At 44.8% G+C, this 23,154-nt stretch overlaps 1 protein-coding gene and 1 pseudogene across 10 annotated transcripts in view; one reads left to right on the forward strand and one right to left on the reverse strand.

Annotated features, from left to right (window-relative positions):
* Nucleotides 1-23,154, reverse strand: part of Acap2 (ArfGAP with coiled-coil, ankyrin repeat and PH domains 2) — a 108,874-nt gene that overhangs the window by 53,109 nt on the left and 32,611 nt on the right. For all 10 annotated transcript variants that reach the window (XR_384613.4, XR_384614.4, XM_006522743.4 and 7 more), the window contains exons 2-4: nucleotides 14,811-14,868; nucleotides 9,053-9,172; nucleotides 8,186-8,239 (exon numbers count right to left, since the gene is read on the reverse strand). Coding sequence is in view for 8 of the 10 variants with exons in the window: in XM_006522743.4 (XP_006522806.1) it covers nucleotides 8,186-8,239; nucleotides 9,053-9,172; nucleotides 14,811-14,868 (232 nt within the window). In the remaining 2 variants the exon portion in view is untranslated. The remainder of the gene's footprint in view (nucleotides 1-8,185; nucleotides 8,240-9,052; nucleotides 9,173-14,810; nucleotides 14,869-23,154) is intronic.
* Gm18237 (predicted gene, 18237) lies at nucleotides 12,349-13,262 on the forward strand (annotated as a pseudogene).

Genomic DNA, 23,154 nt, shown 5'->3' on the forward strand with positions numbered 1-23,154 from the left:
ACTCATACACTGCAATGTCACAAAGCAATAACAAGAAGCCAAGCATTATACACACAATATGACCGCGTCTCAAAATAACTGAGTGAAACATACTAGACCCCCAAAATCAACCAGACTGCAGACCAAGAACTGACTAGGAATGAGGGCTGAGGACAGAGATGGAATTACAAAATCGCCAAAGAAAACTATGGGGCACAGAATACAGCAAAGCTTACCACAATCTGTAATGGTGCAGTATGTATCCTACTCACTGGAAGAGTGAGTGTATACCAGAGGAAAAATGTATTCTGAAACTGGAACTTTTCATCCACACCCTCTAAAACACTGCACTCACAAAATACCAATGTATACGCATTTGATTAGCAAGAGCAGTATTTTAAGAAAGTCATTAGTCTCACTGTGTCTTTCTGAAACATGACATCATATGTAGTCCAGGCTGGTTGGAGGGAGATTCACTATGTTGCCCAGGTTGCCTTCGCGCATGTAGTCTTCCTGCCTCAGACTCCCAGGCATGCACCACTGCATGTGGCTAGCCTAGGGATTTATATTTCATCCTTCACAGTGAGGCTGCTAACACATGGACAACTAAATACAAGCTGTCTCCTCTGCCGATGTCAAGGCATACACTATCCAACAACAAACTTTCCCTATGCTCAACTGCAGGACAGATCAGTCTCAGTTAGTTGGCTAGAGATCCATCTCAATTCCTAGTCACTGATCTATACTTGTCTTAGTCAGTGTTTCTATTCCTGCACAAACATCATGACCAAGAAACAAGTTGGGGAGGAAAGGGTTTATTTGGCTTACACTTCCATACTGCTGTTCATCACCAAGGAAGTCAGGACTGGAACTCAAGCAGGTCAGGAAGCAGGAGCTGATGCAGAGGCCATGGAGGGATGTTCTTTACTGGCTTGCTTCTCCTGGCTTGCTCTCTTATAGAACCAAGACTACCAGCCCAGAGATGGTCCCACCCTCAAGGGGCCTTTCCCCCTTGATCACTAATTGAGAAAATGCCTTACAGTTGGATCTCATGGAGGCATTTCCTCAACTGAAGCTCCTTTCTCTGTGATAACTCCAGCTGTTTCAAGTTGACACAAAACTAGCCAGTACAATACCCTACACTTAGGTATACATTTCTTGTCATAGGCTAAAAGTAAACAGTGACAATAGCCATCAAGAGAAAACTAAGGCTCGCTTCCATTTCTAGAAATTTAACACTGCTGCTGTGAGCAACCATGGACAACAAATAACCACCAAAAGTTTTCTACTAGTTATAGATCCGTCTCACGTAACTACAGAGCAGAAGACAGGACTTGGGAACCAGTGCTCACAGTCAAGCTGTTTCCCCTTTGGGCAGGGGCCTCAGTAAAGCAACATTCTCTCTGCTGTACTCAAGGAAAGATGAAAGCTGAGATATACATGGAAGATGGCAGACAAACCACTTCAGAAAGTCAGCAGGGAAACAAAGACAGACAAGAAGACAAGCCTGCTACAGACCCGCAGGTAGCACCGGCCCTGCTTCCAGTCCAGGCCACTGACTGAGACAATGTGTTGTAAAAGCTTTATGATTCCTATTATCCAGGGACCACACTGCTCCTACCTGGTGACTGTAGAGGACACAAAGGCATTATCGCTCTTTCCAGAATTGAGTAAGGGGCAAAGTTATGGCTTCTGGCCCTGTAGGATCACTGAATCTTTTGAGCAATCTCATTAGGCCCTTAATAAAGAACTAAAATAATCAGTAGGCTCTTCTCTGTAGCCCTCAGTAGTTAACAGTCCTGTGAGTTACTGTTATTCTTGTGATAAAGTAACTGACAAAGTCAACTTAAAGAGAATTTATTCTGACTCCATCCCAGCAGGAGAGGGATGGTGGTGGGAGAGGACATAGCTGTGGCAGCAGGAACGTGAGACAGTCACAGTGCAGCTGCAGTCAGGAAGCAGAAAGACATAAACCGTGGGTGGCACTCGGCTCCATCTCCCCTCTTCCCCGTACATCATTCCTAGACCCCAGCCCATGGGTGGTGCTGTCCACACTCACAGTGGCTCATCACTCCTTAAACCATCCTTACATCCACACAGGAGTGCCTCCTAGGTGACTATAGATCCCGTGAACGACACCCAAGCACATCACTTTAACCATAATGTGCCACCCCTAGCTTTCTAATTCATCCAACTTCCAAAGTCCCCTCAGAGTTACCAGATCCAGCACTGCTCGAAAGCCCAGTGCCACTCATAAGACTCAGAGCACGTCTTAACTTTGAGGCATAAAATAACAATAAATAAGTTAACTATTTCTAATATGTAATGAGTCGAATAGGTGTTCTCGCTCTAAAATGGAGACACTAGGGACCTGGCAAGGATCAGACAAAAGCCCAGTTGTGAAAACATAAAATTCTGCAGCCACACGTCCAACAGCTCAGGCTCTTGGCAGCTTTCAGGTTCGAATGACCTTGGGTAGCTCCTTCGGCTCTCTCTCTCAGCTTGGCACCATCTGGTCCCTGCAACTTTCTTCTACTGTTATACCAGAGTACTGGCATCTCCAGCCTCTGGGGTCTCCACTTAGGGTTCATTTTCAAAAGGACTTCCTTGCATGGACTCCAACCTTGCTTCAGCAGTTTCTAGAATTTTGCAAGGTGCCACAACCCAAAAATTGGCACCAATATGGACAGTGCTAGCAGGCTCTGATGTAGTCAGGTGCCCTCTACCACATCTGGACCTCTCTGGACCTCGGTGGCTGGACATGGAGAAATAAACACTTGCCTAGAAGGTTGTTTCCACACAAGGAAATCCTTCCCAGGTGTTCTCATTCTTTCTCCTTTTCACATGCTGTATAGATCCTTTCATGGTGGGGTCTCACTAAGATTCTCCATCTATTATCCCAACAGACACCCTTAACGGTGCTCATCTCTCTAACAGTCACGGGGCTTTCTCCATGCTCTGCTTGTCCAGGACTGTAAATCTGCCACACTCCTCACCAAAGTCCATGTTTTTCACACTCTTCCATTCTACCTGTGGCTTCTCACTATACATTAGAGCAGAGCAATAAGCCGTAACCATGACGCAGCCTAAATGTTGTGCTGCCCTGAAATGTCTGCCTCCAATCTGGTTAGTGCCCTGCTCTTTAGCTTAGTCTCACTTCTCAGGGCACAGACAGAGGATAGACTGCTTTCCAGGATGCAACATGAATGGGTTCTAGCTCAATTCCCAAGACTCCTGAAGAGGGGGTGGGGGAGTCTATATACAAATTAGCATGGGCAGAAGATGTGGAAAAAGTGGAACAAATAAACGTTGGTTTACCTGTTGAAACTTGTAATTCTCTGCAATCTTGTGAGCAGTCTACAATGCCCACAATCCTAGCAGTACTCTGAAGGGCCCAAGTGCTCCTACACCCTCCTGCAAACCAGTTCTAAACCTACCAAGCATGTGACCAGATTTATCACAGCATCAGTCCGGCTTCTTAGAACCAGTTTTCTGTCTTAGGTTTTCTCATCACTCTGACTAAGGTGACCTAGGAAGGAAGGGTTTATATTCTGCCACAGCGGGAGGCAAGCCACAGCAAAGAGAGTGGCTCTCACACGTGGCAGGGGTGTGAGACACATTTGTTATTATAAAGCAGAGGATGGATGCTGGTACTCAGTTTGCATTTGCCTCTTTATTCTGTCCCTGGGAGAGTCGCACCTACATTCAAGTGCGATTCCTTCCTTGGTCAGACTCTCCGACAGATTTGACTCAGAATCCAATCAACTGCCCATGAAGATTCACTAATACAAGTCTCAACCAACCAACAGGTGTTTATTTGTTCTCCATCTCTGCCCATGCTAATCTGTCCACAGACCTTTTTGTACCTCTTCAGGCAATGGTTTTCTACTGGGTTAGGTATTAAAATCAAATTGTTAGCAGAGGGCTAAGCATGATGGCACACACCAGAAATTCCAGCATCTGAAAGGCTGAGACAGAAAGGCCAGGAGTTCTAGGCCAGCCTGATCTGCCTGACATCTCAAACTCACTAGAAATGCAGTCACAGCAGATAGCAGCACACCTGTGAGCCCGGCTGTGAACAGGAAGCAGAAGCAGAAGATCACAAACGCAAGGCAGCCTGGGAATGTAGTGAGCTGAGCCAGCCTGGACTATCTGAGACCCTGTCGGGAAAAGAGGGAAGGGAAAGGGAGATTAGAGGGGAAAGGAAGGAGGAAAGAGGAAAAAGGAAAAAGGAAAAAGGAAAGGCAAGGGAGTGAAGAAGGGAGGAGGAGAGAGGCCGGGAGGAAGGGAAAGTGGGTCAGGAGAGAGGATCAAAATCCACATTTACTAAAGTCTTCAAGTAGCTTGTTTCTACAGTTACATTAAACTGCAGATAAGGATGGCCTGAGGTGATTGACAGGGAAAAAAAAAAAAGCAAAGACTGAAAGACAAGCCACACATTTCTGGATTCCCCATCCTTCCTACCAAAGATTCTGACCTTAATTAGGTCGGTTTGCAAATCTGCCCCATATCTGACTGCACTGAGAGGAATCTGCCAGCAGCAGCCTAATCATTGACTCATGTCCACTCACTCAGAAAGTCGCCTCTGGTGGGTTTCACAGCTCCAGAAAGAGGCAGACAATTGAGCGGTCCGTAATAGCAGAAGTCAGCACAGTTCCTCTGTAAAGGCTATACAGTAAGGAGTGGTTTACTCATTTAATATGCTCTGACCATCACAATCATGCAACCTTGTCAGGAATATAATACTCAAAGAAATGAGTAAAATAAATAAAAAATAAAAGCAAGGGACTAAATTTGGCCTGCGAGCCATAGTGGACTCTAAGAGTGACTTTCAAACTGGCTGCTGGCCTCTCTGATAACATAGATCTGGAACTGGGGATGAGGCCTTACAGGTCCAACAGTTCACAGGTGATGCTGGTGATGCTGGTGATGCTGGTGATGCTGGTGATGCTGGTGATGCTGGTGATGCTGGTGATGCTAGTGATGCTGGTGATGCTGGTGATGCTGGTGATGCTGGTGATGCTAGTGATGCTGGTGATGCTGGTGATGCTGGTGATGCTGGTGATGCTGATGCTACTGGGCCAGGGACCACTATTTACAAAGCAGAATCTCTGATGTACATATGAACTCAGAGACTGTTGGCAGCACACACAGGGCCTGCACAGGTCCAAGCCAGATGGGATTCCAGTGCTAAATAAGAGGGGGAAGTAGACACAAGCTCCTCTCGCTAACCAAGAAGCTACCTCCAACTGACAACCACTTACAAAGAAAAAATTCATTTTCTCCAATGGAGTCTCACCAAGTATACAAACCTTAATTGTGCAAGCCCCATGCCCAGCAGTTAAGGGCCAGCACAAAACAAACTCATTGTTATTTCTGTAGATTTTTCAATCTTGCACATTTTTTATCTCAGTGGTTTTTTTTGCTCGTTTATTTTGTGGTTTCTAAGCGTGCGCGCGCGCACGTGTGTGTGTGTGTGTGTGTGTGTGTATGTGTGTGTGTGTGCGCGCGCTTCTATATTTCTTTAATTTACATACTGTTTTGTTGTTTGTCTTTGCCTTTTTGTTTTTTGGAAAGTGGAGAGGTGGGGATCTGGGAAGAGATGAGGGGCAGGAGCCATGATCAGAATATACTGTATGGGAAAAAAAATATTTCCAATTTAAAGTATAAAAAAATTAATTAAAGAAAAGAATCAGGATCTCAAATTTCACTAGTCATTCTCAGAATCACCTAGGGTACTTTAAAGTGACTGAAGGTAAGAGTTCTGTTATGGGTGTCATAAATAAATGTAGGACAATTTACTACAGCAAGTTTCCCAACATACATACAACTAAACACCATATATTAGAGTTTAAAACTGTGGTCAGCTGTGTACTGACAGCCAAGAATTCTCCCACATCTGCAGAAGCATGTCACTGTACAACCCAGATTTAGACTTAATCTTCTTATCTTGAATTTGACCTGACTGTGAATCTTGCTGTTCGATCAAAAGATTGTAGCCCAAAGGGGAAGCAACTCAACTTCTAGATTGTGGTCTTAAGAAAGAAGAGGTGCTAGACACCCAGCCAACTCCAGCCGGTCTTAGCACCAGACAAGTTGACCCTCTAGTCACCCAGTACCCAGCCAGACCAGGAGCAGAGGCAAGCTGGCCATCTCACATCCTGCCCAATAAACACGAGTGTGCATTCGAAGTTGCCAAGTACTGGAGGGGATGTCAGATACTGGAAGATACTGTCAGCCACACACAAGATGCTGACGGTTATGTTCTATAAAAATTTTAAAAGCTAGCCAGGCAGTGGTGGCGCATGCCTTTAATCCTAGCACTGGTGGGAGGCAGAGGCAGGCAGATTTCTGAGTTCAAGACCAGCCTGGTCTACAGAGTGAGTTCCAATATTGCCAGAGCTATACAGAGAAGCCCTGTCCAAAAAAAAAAAAAAAGCTGTAAACCACATGATACAACTGCGGTTACCAGCTGCTGAGCTCTATTTAGAAGCTATGAGATGACCTCCTCTGCTAACTTTCGAAGTTAAAAGAGCAGTTCTTCTTTTGCCAAAGCTACAGACCTCATCCCTTTTTGTCTCCATTCTGAATTATCGAAAACTATCAAGGCTCTTGGTCCTAACTCAGGACTACTGCTTGTCATTATTTCTCGAATTCTCCCTAACAGTGAAGTGTGCAAGCGGACGTACTCTTCAGCATGATTAAGCTGTGCCGGGGGATTCTGTACGGTAAACTCATCTTCAGGCCAGCTGTTGCTTCTTGGCATTTTTAACTGGCTTGTGGTGATGGCTAATCAAAGCCTCTCCTGACAAAATTTCATTCTTTATTTTTAGTTATTGAAAAATGTATGTATGCAAATGGAACTAAATCCACATATAATATTTTCAGAAAGTATAGTTCTAGAGACTCAAAATCTTTCCTGAAAAATCTACTTTCTAGTTATACATGTAACACTAAAGTGAGCTAATACTTTGTTTTATTCACTAATTAATTTTATATATAAATATAATTTATTTAAATTATAATACACAGTATGCACAGCCACACAAAAACTATTGCCAACCTGTAAACCTTACAGCATGCATTCGTGTGTCTCACTGCTAAGCAGATCTATCTCACCACTGACTCTGCACACTGAACAACTTCTTGTTGATTACACCCAAAAGGCAAATACAGTCGTTCAAGGTTATCTCCCTCAACCTAACAAAAAGCTATTAAATAGGTCAATGGTAATAATGGCTCATCATACTTAAATCCAAGTGATTATTTCCTATCAAAAAGACATATATGTAAATAGACACATATACGCTAAGCTTCTGCAACATAAGATAAGAAGCACCCTCCTTCCGGAGACTGGACACGCCAGAGCAAGCAACCGCTTACGTGATTCCTACTACAAGCTAAGGCCGAAATAACTCTTAGGACTGCAGAAATTACACTATGAAATCAGACTATGATATGACAATGTTTTCAGGGCCTAGAGAAATGGCTTGGTGGTTAAGAGCACTGGCTGCCTCTCCAGAGGACCCAGGCTTGATTCCCAACACCCACACAGTGATTTACAACCATCTGTAACTCCAGTTCTAGGGAAGTCTGATGCCTTCTTCTGACCTTTCTAAGTACCAGGCATGCACATACATGGAGGCAAAACACTCATACACAAAATACACATACAAATAAATACATCTATTTTCCCCCTTTCCAAATATATCTATTTTTAAGACAGAAGACTGTCCGTGCCAGTTTTTGAAAAAGCTAGCCACAACTACAATAAATACTGATCTATAACTTCAGCTGCATATAACCAGCCCAACTCTCTCCCCATCCCTCAAAAATGACACAGACTCAAAGTGGGAAAATAACTTTAATGGGTATTATTTTATGATATTAAGCTTATTATGGGGGATAGAGTATCATTTTATAGTGGTGTAGCCATTGGTAAACTATGCATAAAATGAATAAACGGTCCAGTAAATAACCCTCTACCCACAGCTCAAACAAGCAGTGATAATGAAACTCCGTGGAGAAAGGTTTATTATACTAGAATTGGAAATAAAGCAAACTCACTTTCCTTCCCCACCATCCACACATATGGAGTATTTTATATCCACCGAATATCAAACCAATCAGGTCCTCAAGTGAGTCAGCTCCTAAGACTGGCGCTTGAGTTGCCACCAGGCCCAGCACCCTACTCACACATACTTACTGTGTGGAAATTGATCATTTCCTGAAGACTGTCAGAAAACTTGGTCAAACTTGTCTGTGAGAAAGAAACCAAAGGAAAAGCAAATCATTTACCAGCTACTAAAATCCGTCACAAAAATGTTATGGTCACATTTCTGACAGAGGAATCAAACTGTCCTGTAAACAGAAACATTTACTTGCAAGGACAATCTCACGGGCTCACTGGACATGCCCTGCAGCGGCCATGCCTACTACAAGTCTACATGTGACAACAGGCAGAGGCCTGGAAAACCAAAGACTTAGCCCTGACCCATCCACAGTGTGCATTACCCTAAAGGTTTGAAAGCATCAGTAGTGTGCCCTGCGAGCAAATGGGTCAAATAATTATCAAAACATACCTGCTACTTCACTATATAGTTTTCATCATGGAAAAAAAAATCAGTAACACTACAGAATATTGAAAGGGATCCAGCCAGGCATGGTGGCACACGCCTTTAATCCCAGCACTCGGGAGGCAGAGGCAGGCAGATTTCTGAGTTCGAGGCCAGCCTGGTCTACAGAGTGAGTTCCAGGACAGCCAGAGCTACACAGAGAAACCCTGCCTCAAAAAACCAAATCCAAGGCCAGGACAGTCTGCAGATCAAGTTCCAGAATAGCCAAGGCTACACGGAGAAGCACAGTCTCCAAAACAAACAAGCAAGCAAACAAACAAACAAAAAAATCAAATCAAGAGAAAACAACGGGAACTACAGAACATGGCTCCAAGGAATGGCAGCTCTTCTGCTGGGCTTTTCCATTTGCTGTAACCGTCAATAAGGTTAAGTTAGCACACAATCACATGCTGTTCTGTTGCGCCCATCACTGTACCCATAATTTTAGTGATACCAACCTCAACCACAGCATCATTGCTAGAATACTGGGCCAGGTCTCGGATCCCATTCATGAACTGTTTATTTGCAACACAAAAGGCTTTGCCAGTGTCAATCATCGCGATACACAGTTTCACAAGCTGAAAAAGAAAAAAAGAAGGGATGAGAAGGGAGTGATCATGTAGTGCCTTCACTGAAGAACGGTTTGCCATTGTAACATGAGATAGCCTATTCAATACAAATTACAGTTCATCAAAAACTAGAAATTGTTGAGAGAATTTTTCCTTTGCTTTACATAGTAAATGCACAGGAAAAATTATACCAAAAAGCCAACGTTTTAGAACCCAGAGGTGATCTGACAACATCAAGTCAAATTCAAATCCATGATTTAAGCTCATAAGTGTTTATTACATCACCTAGAAGAGGAGCCAGGACGGAGCTCAGCAGTAGAGCACTTGCCCACATGAGAAGCCCAGAGTTCAGTTCCTGGCACACACACACAAAACTACGTGGTAAAAGAAAGGAAGGGGTAAGGGGGCGGCAGTGTGGTGACAATGTGACTAGATGGGACTGTGGGAGCCTGGGGCAAAGCTGCATACACCGAAATCATAGCTTACTTGTGCTGCCACCAACGCCGCCATCAGACAGATGTCTGAGATGATTAAACAACCTCTGCTAGGGACCACTAGAAAAAAAAGGATTTCTTCCCCAATGCCTGTTTTGGGCATTGTGTAAAGCCTCGGAACTGAGCCTGCACCAGTCTCTCTGGCTCCTTCTCCCTCATTTATGCCTTCACTGTGGCTCAGTCATGTGATACCTGTGTGGTGTGCACAGCACTGTGGTCAGATACACAGACCATGTGATACCTGTGTAGTGTGCACAGCACTGTGGTCAGATACACAGACCATGTGATACCTGTGTGGTGTGCACAGCACTGTGATCAGATACACAGACCATGTGATACCTGTGTGGTGTGCACAAACACTGTGGTCAGATACACAGAGCTAGGCTGCAGCTTGCTTGTAGAGGCTGCTTCGCATGCCAGAGGCTCAAATCCAATCCCTAGCACCAAAAATAAAGACAGCTCAACCACGGGTAACAATAGCATCCAAAACATAGGGAAAAATCAGGCTTCTAAAAGTACTAATGTTTTTATTGAAATGGAAATCCTTTTGCATGCTTAGAAAATGGCTGCAAGAACGCATAAAACCTAGGTCAGAGTGCTTCTCTAGCAAAGGAACAGATAGTGAGCAACTCTCATGGGTACACCTCTTTGCCTTCGAATTTTGTTCCAGGTAGGTAATGTTACTCAACAAATTAAATATCAAACATAATTAAATTTAAATGAGAGGCTAATACATAGTACAATATGATTAACACAGGATTTTCAGGTAGATCTATTCGGATTCAAATCCTAAGGCCACCTACGAGGGTCTAGGTGACCTCAATTTAACAAACCTTCTTTTCCTTATCTGTGTAATATGTAACAATGATATGGTATGAACCCACAAGAAGCTTCTATCCAGAGAGACCACAAAAACTACCTCAGCAAAGCAACTGCAGGTGCATGGCACTGCGCAGCAGAGGGTCTGCCTCCCATGGGCGAGCTTTCTCACTGATACTTGTCCTGCGGGCCAGCTTTCTCACTATCCTTGTCCCGTGGGCGAACTTTCTCACTGATATCTCACTGATACTTGTCCTGCGGGCGAGCTTTCTCACTGATCCTTGTCCCGTGGGCGAGCTTGCTCACTGATCCTTGTCCTTCGGGTGAGCTTTCTCACTGAAATCTCACTGATCCTTGTCCCTCGGGTGAGCTTTCTCACTGATATCTCACTGATCCTTGTCCCTCGGGGGAGCTTTCTCACTGATCCTTGTCCCGCAGGCGAGCTTTCTCACTGATCCTTGTCCCTCAGGCGAGCTTTCTCACTGATCCTTGACCCTCGGGCGAGCTTTCTCACTGATATCTCACTGAGTCTTGTCCCGAGGGCGAGCTTTCTCACTGATATCTCACTGATCCTTGTCCCTCGGGCGAGCTTTCTCACTGATCCTTGTCCCGCAGGCGAGCTTTCTCACTGATCCTTGTCCCTCGGGCGAGCTTTCTCACTGATCCTTGACCCACGGGCGAGCTTTCTCACTGATATCTCACTGATCCTTGTCCCGCGGGCGAGCTTTCTCACTGATCCTTGTTTCTGTTTTGCTTTATAGGAAGCAGAGGTGGCAGATAAGGGAAAGGAGAGAGGCAGCTGAGGGTTTGCACAGAAAAAGATACATTACTGCAAAAGAGCAGGTTGCTTCTAGACTAGGAAAGAGAGGTAAAACCATTCCAACCAATCAGAGCACCATGTCAGTCTTAGAATGCAGAGGAGGGAAAGGCACCCGGCATCTCAGGACACTGAAGCTATACCAAACACACTGTACCTTCATGGTGCAGATTACATCATTAAGATTCACACAAGGGGACCCTACTGGGCATAGTGGTGCCTGCAGCATAGTTCTAAGAGCCTGAGGCAGGAGAATCACTAGCATGGGGGGGGGGGGGGGGTTGAAAACTAGCCTAGACAACAAAATGAGACTCTTGTCTCAATAATTAAAAAGTATAAGCATGCTTACTTTGTTTTACTTGTCTTAAGTGAAAGCAGCCAATGTTATGTGACTGACTGATACATGATCCCATTGATTAAAACTATTCAGACGAGACAACCCACAGGGACAGAAACAAGCTCAGGATACACAGGACAGAGGGAACCTAGAAGCAGCAGCAGGCTCCTTTTTGGGGAAGAGGGAAATGTCCTGGAATTAGACCAAGGTAATGACGTCCAACATCGTGACTACACTAAAAACCATTTTAAAATACATTCTTTATGTTAGGTGAATTTTATCTCAATGAAAAAAAAAAGGATCTCCCCTAAAAGTATAATGAAATAAATTTTAAAATGATCCACAGAGGATGACAGTGGTAACGTTATTTGTGGCTAACTAGATATCCTGTGCTCATGCAGGGCGGCTGCTACCATCAGTGGCATCTACAATGTCCCCCATCTTGTCCCGCCCAAACTATAAATAAATAAGTAAATAAATAAATAAATAAATAAATCCAAAATGCTGCCACCCACCTTGCCCCCAGCCCATCCCTGGCCTGGCCTGCGTGAGGCTGATGCCTGTGGCTGTGCCAGGCTGCACATCCGGCCTGCCCTGGATCACGGTTATTCTGATCCAGATCCTGGTATTTACGGCATTAAGAAAATGGCCTGAATTGTTCACGGAGTTTCTCACCAGTATGTCTAAAAGCACGCAATCTACCAATGATGACCACTAAGAGGTAGACAGTTCTTCAGTCAGCTGTAGATTGCCTTCGTCCTGACAACCTGACAAGGTCCTGAACTACGTGTGGGTGATACAGACTTCCATGAAGGAGGGCGTGGATGATGTCATTGGGTCAGATGCTTGGTACCCAGTTCTCAGATGAACTCTGTTCTCAGAAGCGTGATGTCAGGTTAAAAATAATGGTCAAAGTGTGGGATCAGATTAAACTGCCCACTGGAGACGATCGGGATGACAGAAGACAAGAAACGGGGATTACGACAGTCTCCCCACTGACACAGTAGAAGAAACTCTCCCGCTACAAGTCGGGACATCAAGTCTCCAACAACTATGCTTGGGGTTCAAAAGAAATTTTGAAAGAGCTAAGGAGTGAGGAGAATCCATGCAGATCTTTGGATTCAAAGATCTGGGGGTCCCAGATGCCTCAAGTCCTTTAACATTTAATATGAAATGAGTGAGGGGAAACCAGGCAGACTCCAGGCTGGACAGTAGATGCCGTGGCAGCCTCTGCGTGAATGTGTGCAGACTCCAGGCTGGACAGCAGATGCCGTGGCAGCCTCTGCGTGAATGTCTGCTTTAGGGTCACCAGTGGGAGGGAGCGAACTGGCTGCCAGGCACACGGTAAGATGCTTTCTGATAGTACAGACTGAGAAGTATGTAAAATTGCACACAGTGGACAGGCCATTTGTTTGTGAAATGTGTACAAAAGGTTTCACACCCAGGCCCACCTAAAAGAACATGAAAACATCCACACAGACTAAACCCTACAGCTGTGAGGTATAGAGGAAGTCACTTATCTATACCCCTGAACTAAAGAAACACAAAAGGGTGCACAGCAATGAAAGACTGTGTCACATGTGTGACAAAGCCTTCCAACACACACTTTACCTCAAAGACCATGCACTAAGACCTTTACAAATGATGAAACACCTTGTGTCATTCTTTTAACACCTCTGTTAGGGAGACAAATGCCCTAATTTTCCCTGGTTTGAAAAGTAAGGAACCAAGGCCCAGAAAAGTGGAGGAATCTGCCCCAAACTATATAACTTAGTTACATAATAGACTCCTGCAAAACCTTAGGCAGCTCCAGGCTCTGTGCTCTCAAACTCAAGGCTCTGCTACAAAAATAAAAATTATAATATTGTAGTAGTTTAAAAGAATGTGCATTCAAGAAATGATGCAAACCAAGAAAGAAAGAAAAAAGCCAGAAGTTTGGTGGAAGTTGAGCTGAGATTCAAAGGAATCTGCTACACAGACAGGCAACACAAGCCAAGTGTACCTGAGAACAGACGTGGTAGACATAAGGGTCAGATCTAGGTGGTAACGGTGAGACACTGTGGTGTGGCAAACAGCAGAACGCCTCGCAGAATGGATAACCCGACCATGAACACCAGCACTCAGAGAGCATGAGTCACATGACAGAACACCACTGCTGGCAGTATACAATGCATGCAAACTAAACATGAACTAAGTCATCAAGCAGGTTCAGTTGGTCACTGGTGCGACTAACCATGATACCATAAGCAGAACTTGTCCTGCACAATGTAAGGGAACCTGTGAGCTGAAGGCAACACCCCCTAAGTCCTTCCTGCTGCCACCGATAATGATCCCCACCCCCTGTGTCCCTCGTGTTCTACTCTCTGGTACCCCAAAACTCCAAGGCAAAAAGACAATAGCTTAACAACTTGAACAGCTACATTTATTTTATAAGGATTGAAGAGCTTAACCCAGAGACACAGAAAATGACTGTGGCTCTTTGAGAACAGAGAAAGGCAAGGGTCAGAGGGCAATGAGAATGGAGAAAGGCAAGGGTCAGAGGGCAATGAGAACGGAGAAAGGCAAGGGTCAGAGGGCAATGAGAATGGAGAAAGGCAAGGGTCAGAAGGCAATGAGAACAGAGAAAGGCAAGGGTCAGAGGGCAAGTTTAAATAATGTTAGTTTCCTCACATTCTGAGTCCCTTTTGGCAAAGAAAGTCTCTAGACTTCCAGAATTTTGATAAAATGCTGCCCAATGACCCCCAAATGATGCCTGTGTAAGTACTTTAAGCATTTCTGGAATTAGCTTAAAAATGAAATGCACAATTTTAATTGCATTTGCATCTGAACCTAGCCACACTGAAACTTACAACAAGGACCATCCAGGTGATATATGAAATCCATTAAGTATCTGAAAAGAAACTCAGATCTTTTGGATTTAGAAGACAGGAACAAACTTCTAACAACATAAAGCTCTGAGAGGTTCTGAAGTGAGGCGCGGACACCAGTTTTGACAACTCATCTTGGAACCTGCAAGCTGCTCAACATATCTAGCCTTCATTTCCTCATGCAGCAAGCCAGGATGACAGCGCCTCTCCTCACAGAGATCTCAGGTACATAAACCAGCCACTGTGGTGGGCGCTAACCGCTCATCACGGAAAGGACGAGTCAATGTTCTGCAGACTTAAAGGGAAAGCTTACCTTGTCGAGTTTTAGTTCCAGCTCAGCCACATCTCCTTCTACCTCTTCCAAAGCAGCCCTAGGAGAATGGGATAGTAGACAAGTTAGTTCATTTCTTTAAAGGTCTCTTTACTCTTGAGAAACAGATTTTCATTCTAAGTGAGAACACAGATACAAATGGTTAAAAGTTATCCTTTATGTAAACGTGACAATAACACAGTAGCACAGATCGTAAAATGAGTAGGCTAGCTTTAACATTCATCTGCAAGCACATGTATGTAGGTGGGTACGTGCACAATTACATGAGTACACACAGAAGCCAGAGGCATCAGATGCCCTGAGCTGGAGCTGAGACAGTCGAGCCTTCTGACACAATGTCCGTGTCTTCAAGAGGAGGAGAAGTGGGCTTAACGCCAAGCCACCTGCCACCCCCAGGCTAACTTACATTTCATCACTAACACCATTCAAATTAGTAACAATATTCTGAATTGTCCTGTGTATTTTGAAAAATTGATTAAGAGTATGTAAGTAAGGGCATAAAATACAGAGAAAGGACACCAATCAAATAAAATCACCGAAATCCTAATTTCAAAGAAGAAAAAGAGCAAATTGTTTTAATAGTTGAGCCCTAACCAACTCTGATTTGTAGATGATGAAGTATATGTAACCAAAGAGCCCCACTAGCAATCAAAGGGGCTTTTACTATGGGAAATAAAAATAAGGACAGTTTATCTCCTGTCAGTATAATGTTAATACTGAAAACTCTGAAAAGGTTAAAGGATACAAAAAGAAGCAAGCAGTGAGCCCAAGGCTCTTAACGGCAGAGAGAAAACAACCATGCTGCCCCAGGCTGCACCCCAACACTGGAACAACTGATGCTGCCCCAGGCTGCACCCCAACACTGGGAACTCTGAAACACAGCTGCAATCACAACGTTGTAAGGATAAGATGCTACACCAAAAGTGCTATGTAGCAAAACACAAGTTACATCTTGAGTCACCTATGCTCTGTGCATACTGCAACAGAACCCAAACCCTCAGGGAACCAAGTAGGCACTGTGCCGCTGAGCCCCAGCCGCTGCCCCACACGGCTTTCTTAGACCTACTAGATGTCCTAGCAGTTTTCCAGTAGTTATTTTAAGAACTAACCACAACTTGTTTTAATTGGATGGTTATGGGAGACTACCTTCCCATTCTCAAGAAATGGACTAAACAAAAAACAGCCAGGATATCAATCATAGTTCCTATTTCTGCTACCTGATGACCTTTGAATAAATATTTTATCAGCTCCATCTGAGGACACACATTTTTAAAACTTTTAACCTAAGTCATTTAGTATCCATGTGCCATTACCAATGAGATCTTCTTACATATGCTTCAAGAGCGCAGGAGGCAGCACACTTCAGAAGCAGGGTCCTTCTTCCTGACTGACAGATGCCCACTGTCTTCCAGTGCTGTTCACACTACACACTGTTCCCTCAGCCTGGAAGACGGAATACTCACCCTTACCCTATACACCATTTAAACTCATTTCACACCTGAGAAGAAATCAATGTACCTCTGAGAGGATACTGTAATTGAAAACTAAGATGTCCAATCATCAAAACAGTACAGAGATGACGGTGTCTTCTTAGGTAAGAAAGCAAGTATGTACACAAGCTTGTAAGTCACGCAGCCTAGCGCTCAGGGCACAGAGCGGGAGCAGCCTTGAGCTGGGGAGTCCTCAGACAACCTGGGCAACAAACACCCTCATCTCAAAATAAATACACAAATGAAGCTCATCTTACTGACTTGTGCATGAGGTTAAATTCTTACACTGAGAGAGAAGAAAATTACACAATAGGATAACATAAGCCCAAACTTATGTGGGAGAAAAAAACCCTTGGAGAAACATAAAAAAGTATCCATGAGCAGATTTGCCAATCTGAACTATAACACAGAAAACTGGGATTGCAGAGCAGGCTGCAGAAAGAGGGATTTGCATCCTAATTATTTATACCCCTGGATAGCTCAGCATTTTCAACGATGTTACATTTATTTTAGACAACTCCTCTACAAGTGGCTTCCTTTAGGAATTGCCCCCTCATTCACTCAGGCTACATGACAAACAACCTGAATCCTGAAGAATGGGGTGTACATCTCTCCCACCATTCACTTCTCTGGCAGTCTGAGCCAGCCACAGCAGTGCAGACAGCCACAGCCGTGCAGATAGCCGCAGCCGTGCAGACAGCCGCAGCCGTGCAGACAGACACAGCAGTGCAGACAGCCACAGCCGTGCAGACAGACACAGCCGTGCAGACAGACACAGCCGTGCAGACAGCCGCAGCCGTGCAGACAGCCGCAGCCGTGCAGACAGCCGCAGCCGTGCAGACAGCCGCAGCCGTGCAGACAGCCGCAGCCGTGCAGACAGCCGCAGCCGTGCAGACAGCCGCAGCCGTGCAGACAGCCGCAGCGGTGCAGACAGCCACAGCCGTGCAGACAGACACAGCAGTGCAGACAGCTGCAGCAATGCAGACAGCCACAGCAGTGCAGACAGCCGCAGCAGTGCAGACAGCCACAGCAGTGCAGACAGCCACAGCCGTGCAGACAGCCGCAGCAGTGCAGACAGCCACAGCCGTGCAGACAGCCGCAGCCGTGCAGACAGCCGCAGCAGTGCAGACAGCCGCAGCAGTGCAGACAGCCGCAGCAGTGCAGACAGCCGCAGCCGTGCAGACAGCCACAGCCGTGCAGACAGCCACAGCCGTACAGACAGCCACAGCCGTGCAGACAGCCGCAGCCGTGCAGACAGCCACAGCCGTGCAGACAGCCACAGCCGTGCAGACAGACACAGCCGTGCAGACAGCCGCAGCCGTGCAGACAGCCGCAGCCGTGCAGACAGACACAGCAGTGCAGACAGACACAGCAGTGCAGACAGACACAGCAGTGCAGACAGACACTCATGGCGGTGTAGACAGCCACAGCAGTGCAGACACTCGTGGCGGTGCAGACAGCCATAGCAGTGCAGAGACTCAAAGAAAACAAGCACACTCAGTCTGACTTCCAGGGGCTTCCTTTACATTTTAGGCTTTACCTTAGCTAAATTTTCAAATTATTATTTTTAAAATAAGCAATGTTAGTTTTGATTACATCACTGATCTTTACTAAACATGTATTCACAGACTGGTAACACTTTACATATTGTCCAATTATATATCTCACTGGGTAATCCTACACGTTTATCTATAAGAATGAGTGGATGTGTGAAGGCTGGTGCTGGCAGAGTGTTCTGTGGCCCTAGCTACTGAGAGTGAGGCAGGAAAACAGCTAGAGTCCAGGAGTCCATATCAGTTGGCAATACAGCAAGACCATTAAAATAAAATATAAATAAGTAAAATGTAAGAGGAGGAGGAGGAGCTGTAAGGACTACTCAGTCCCTGCCATCAGCCACAGACAAACACCAGCACCCTGTACTCTCGGCTGAGGTCTGCTTCCTTTCCCTTCTATTCACTAGTGTGACGGAACCATGGTCAATCATGCACTAGATAAAACGATAAGCAGATCTATACAACCTTCCTTCAACCTCTGCATGAGGCGATCACTCCTCTGCAACTCTCCCAGGTATCACTAAACATAAACTTTTCTAGGCTGGAAAGATAGCTCAGTGGTTAGGAGCACTGACTGCTCTTCCAGAGGTCCTGAGTTCAATTCCCAGCAACCACGTGGTGGCTCACTATCTGTAATAGAATTCTATGCCCTCTTCTGGTGTGTCCAAACAAATAAATGAATCAAAAAACAAAAAAACAAAACAAAAACAAAAAACAAAAAAAACCTTTTCTAAGTGCAAATCGTTACAAAAGCCAAAATTACAGGCTCCATTTCTTCCACAGCTTAAAATTTAATATTCAAAAATAGGAATCAGGAGGCTTGGGGGGATGGCTCAGTGAGTAGTGCAAGTCAGATCCCCAGGGCCCACATGAAAATGCTGGGGGATGGTGTGCACCTGTAGCCCCAGCCCGGGTAGATGAAGACAGGTGCCAGGGCTCTCTGCCAGCCAGAGAAAGCCTATCTCCAAGGAGGAGACTGTCCTCCAGCCTACACACATACCAACAAACATGCACGGACACACATGAACAAAACACATGCACATGCTCGCACACACACATCAACAAAACACATGCATGCACATGCCCCCCCCACATACATACATACATACATACACACAAGCACACATGACCAAATACACATGTACACATGTTCCTATACAAGACCAAACACACATGCTCCCACACACATGGACATGTTCCACACACAGGAACAAACATGCACATACACACGTGCTCTCTCACACACATTGGTTTTGTTTGTTTGCTTTGGTTTTCTGGGTCAGGGTTTCTCTGTATATCCCTGCTGTTTGGAACTCACTTTTTAGACCAGGCTGGCCTCGAACTCAGAGATCTGCTTGCTTCTGCCCCTCAAGTGCTGGGATTAAAAGGCATGCGCCACCACTGGCCAGCCACACACACACACTTTTTCAAAAAAAATCAAACTTGGTCTGCAGCTCAGGGGTAGAATATTGTTTGATTGTTTGTTAGGAAGTGCAAGTAAAAACCGTGGGCTCCATCCCAACACAGACTTAAAAAAAAAAAGTTAGTACATTTTCTCAAAAGGCCACTTAGCCTAATGATGAATGAAAATATAAGACTAAGCATAAAAATAAGCAAAACTAAGTAATAAGGACTATAGGTGGCTCTGGCTCCCCCACCCCATCCCCCACCCCCTTTAATGTCGCTGGGTTTGGGGAGGATCTCAAGTTCAAGGTCAGCTGGCTACATTTTTTTTAAGGCAAGGCACCACCACCCTTCACTTCAACTAGGTCATACAATTATGCAATAAAAAAATGCTAGAACAAGATATTCAGGATCACTAATAAGCACACAAATGTCCTCCAGCGATTAAAAGCAGACTGGAGATTCCAAGTCTTGACTACCTGCTAAAGAGTTACAAAGTAACAATAAATATCCAATGTCAATCACACATGGTTGGGATGCAGGTCACTGGTAAAGCACTCGGCGACTGTGAGCAAGGCCCTGAATGTGAGCCCAACAGCACCCACAAAAAGTTGCACATGCATATGTGCATGAATGCATATAGTGTATAGAACTGAAACTAACATTTGTAGGTCTTGTTTTATAAAATGGCTCTATTCCAAGAAATTATATACACAGAATTTATACTTGTGTGTCATGGTTAAATATAATCCCTAGCCAACTTCCTTTCTCAGCTCAATAGCCTTTTCCAACTTGAGCAATACTGGGCTATTCTTCACCAAGGAAGAACAATGGCCAGATCCAGGACAGCTCACTGATCCAAAGGTAGCCAACCCTGTGACTAATGAGCAAGAAAGAGTGACAAAAAGTCCCTACAGCAAGCCACAGCTCCCCGTGACAGTGAACATAAACCCTGGAAAGTCATTTCCTACAAGAAATCTCTCACTAAATCATTTGTATCAGGAATAACTACTTACGTGCCTGGTAAAGTCTGGATCCGTTCTATTCTATCTCTGTGAGGCCTTTATATCGAGTTTTTATGACTTTGACTTTATATCTTACTAGCTATATGAGCAAATTATTACGCTTCCATTTCATCTACAAAATAAAATAACAAGGTCTCCTGGAGAAAGTGTGACCGATTTTGAAGACTTTGTGTCAGGCACTTGGCAACAGCTGATGACTGCCGCCTGCCCTCCAGTGCTGAGTACACAGCCAAGGTCTCCTAAGCCTGATTCCAACCCAGGCCAGAGGACTAGGAATGACAGCAGGGAGCTGAAAAACCCTCTTGGTTCCCAGAGTTGTCATCTCAGAGGCTGTGTAAACACAGGAAAACCCACTCTGAGGTCAGAACAGAAGCAAGCCAAGGCTTTACACACAGGGGCTGACCCCAGGCCCTATAGACCCACAGAGGCTGCCTTGTACTTTGTTTTCTTAAGTCCCCGTGAATGGAATTAAAAGTTCTGCCTTCCCCAATTATCTTAGAGATATTATAGCTACATCTATTTCCTCAAACTGCAACCAACCAAACTTGCAGGCTCCAACAAGAAACTCTAAAATGAAGAAAACAAAATACAATAGAAAACTAGCAAAAGTGAGGGGTGAGTTTTCACTCTTCCTGTCAATTAATATGAATCCCTACAAAATATGTGACGCTCTCCAGGCCTCTGACTCGGCACTCATAAAAGGAGAGGATCGACTGGGTGCACCTGCAGTATTACTTTAAAATCAAGTCTATTATGACAGCATTCTAAGCAAGCCTAAAACCTAAACCTGACTCTCTGTCTCCCAAGGGAGATTTTCTTTAGGCTCTTACTTGTGAATTGGTTAAAAATGAACGAACAAACAAACAAACAAACGAATGAATGGACAAACACAACTTATAAATTATGAAGTCTTTTCTGTGCCAACACCGCCATCCTCCCGCAGAGTTTCCTCTGTGTACATCATGTAACATAGGAATATGAAAATGGCACAATTTTTCAAAGCTTTTTTAACAACATTTCGGGAGGAAAAGTTACATATTTTATACAGATTACAAAATACCCTGCCACTCTCCCAAAATAAAAGTAATGTTTCAAAAGAAAGGGTTGTAACTTAAGAAACAGTTCTTATTCTCTCAAGTTCTCCCCTGTCGATATCATCCACAGTAAAATGACAGGGGACTGGAAGGAATACAAGCAAGCATGCAACAGGCCAAAGGACACAGCTGAAATACAGGTAGCATGGTCAGGTAAGACCACATCCGCAAGGCATTACCCAAGCATCACTCACTCTGTAAATCTCAACTCACAATTTAAAAATAAAAATAGACAAGCAGTGGTGGTGTACACCCTTAATCCTAGCACTGGGGAGGCAGAGGCTTTGAGGCCAGCCTGGTCTAGAGTGAGCTCCAGGGACAGCCAGGGCTACACAGAGAAATGGTGATAAGGAGGGAGGGAGGGAGGGAGGGAGGGAGGGAGGGAGGGAGGGAGGGAGGGAGGGAGCCAAGCCAAGCCAAGTCAAGCTAAACCAAGCCAAAGGCTACGCTTGTATTTATTATGCAGACTGTTCTATTCTGCACAGTGAAGCTGGGATGGAGAACTACTCAAAGGAGCTTCTGGCCCTAGCACCCCACCTCTCTCCTCCTCAGCGTGGCAGACAGCAGCTATGTCCAGTCATGTGTATCACGTGCAATGGCAGATATTCTCTATTGATAGCAGCCTAACGAAATACTAGAAACATCAATCAGGTGTGAAATCATCTTATTTTCCCCTCATAAGACTCAATGCTAGTTCAGAAAGCTACCTGAATGCATTCCTCCTCCCCTAAGAGCCTGTATTTCCTGTTGAGGGAGTTAGTGAATTCAAGCCGGGGAGATGCCAGGATAATTACCGTGGGAACTAACACCATGCCACAGGAGAGAGCCCACTTGTTACACTGGGATGAATAATCAGCAGTGACAACTGCTAACCCGTCCTTTACACCCTTCAGAGTTTGAAATGAATAAAGGGAAACCAGTCTAATGAGAGGAAAAGAGAGATAAGGCAAAACACACGCATACACGCATGCACGCACACATGCACGCACACACACACACACACACACACACACACACACACACACGTCACTCTACTCCCAAGAACTACTATCACTGCTATGGGGTTTGATAGGAAAGTTACCAGGATTGGGGCACCGTATAAAGACATAAAATTAAATTTACCCAAGCTAAAATCCAGTGCTTGCATTGTTCCTGGGGGGTGGGGCAGTGCTCATCAATAGCCTTATAGATAAGAGCACTATAAACATCGTGGTTTATAAAAGGCAAAGAAGGTACTTCCGTGTGGGAAGGACACTGGCTGAAGAGGCTGGCAGGTTGACTGAGCAACTGAAAGCAGCAGAGAACAGACTCCGGGGAAGAGGGGAACAAGGTGGGCAACTCCTAGAGTCAGTCCGGGCTGACACGAGACTGCTCTTTCTTGCTTCCACAGTGGATCCCAGAGATCCTTCTCAGGTTAATGGCTCGTGAGAACACGGGATCCCCTGGAAACCAGAGGGTTAGAGAAGTACAAACTCAGCCTTTCGGGGTTCGCCCCTTGACATGGTGGACTCTACAATCACAGCTACAACTTTTCCTGGTTGCTCCTGGAACAAAGCATATTAATACCTAAAATCAATTAATACCCGAATCAAGAACTAGAATACATCTCAGAGAATCACTGAATAACAAAACCTTGTAATGAAACTGAAGTCGTATCCTTAGCAAAGCATATTTTCAGTTCTGTATCCCTATGAAAAGCCTGCAGTCTTATATTACTTCTAACATGGACACAGAATAACATGTTTAAAAATCTAATAGGC

Source organism: Mus musculus, chromosome 16 (genome assembly GCF_000001635.26).
Source record: "Mus musculus strain C57BL/6J chromosome 16, GRCm38.p6 C57BL/6J".
In the NCBI taxonomy this organism is placed as follows: domain Eukaryota; kingdom Metazoa; phylum Chordata; class Mammalia; order Rodentia; family Muridae; genus Mus; species Mus musculus.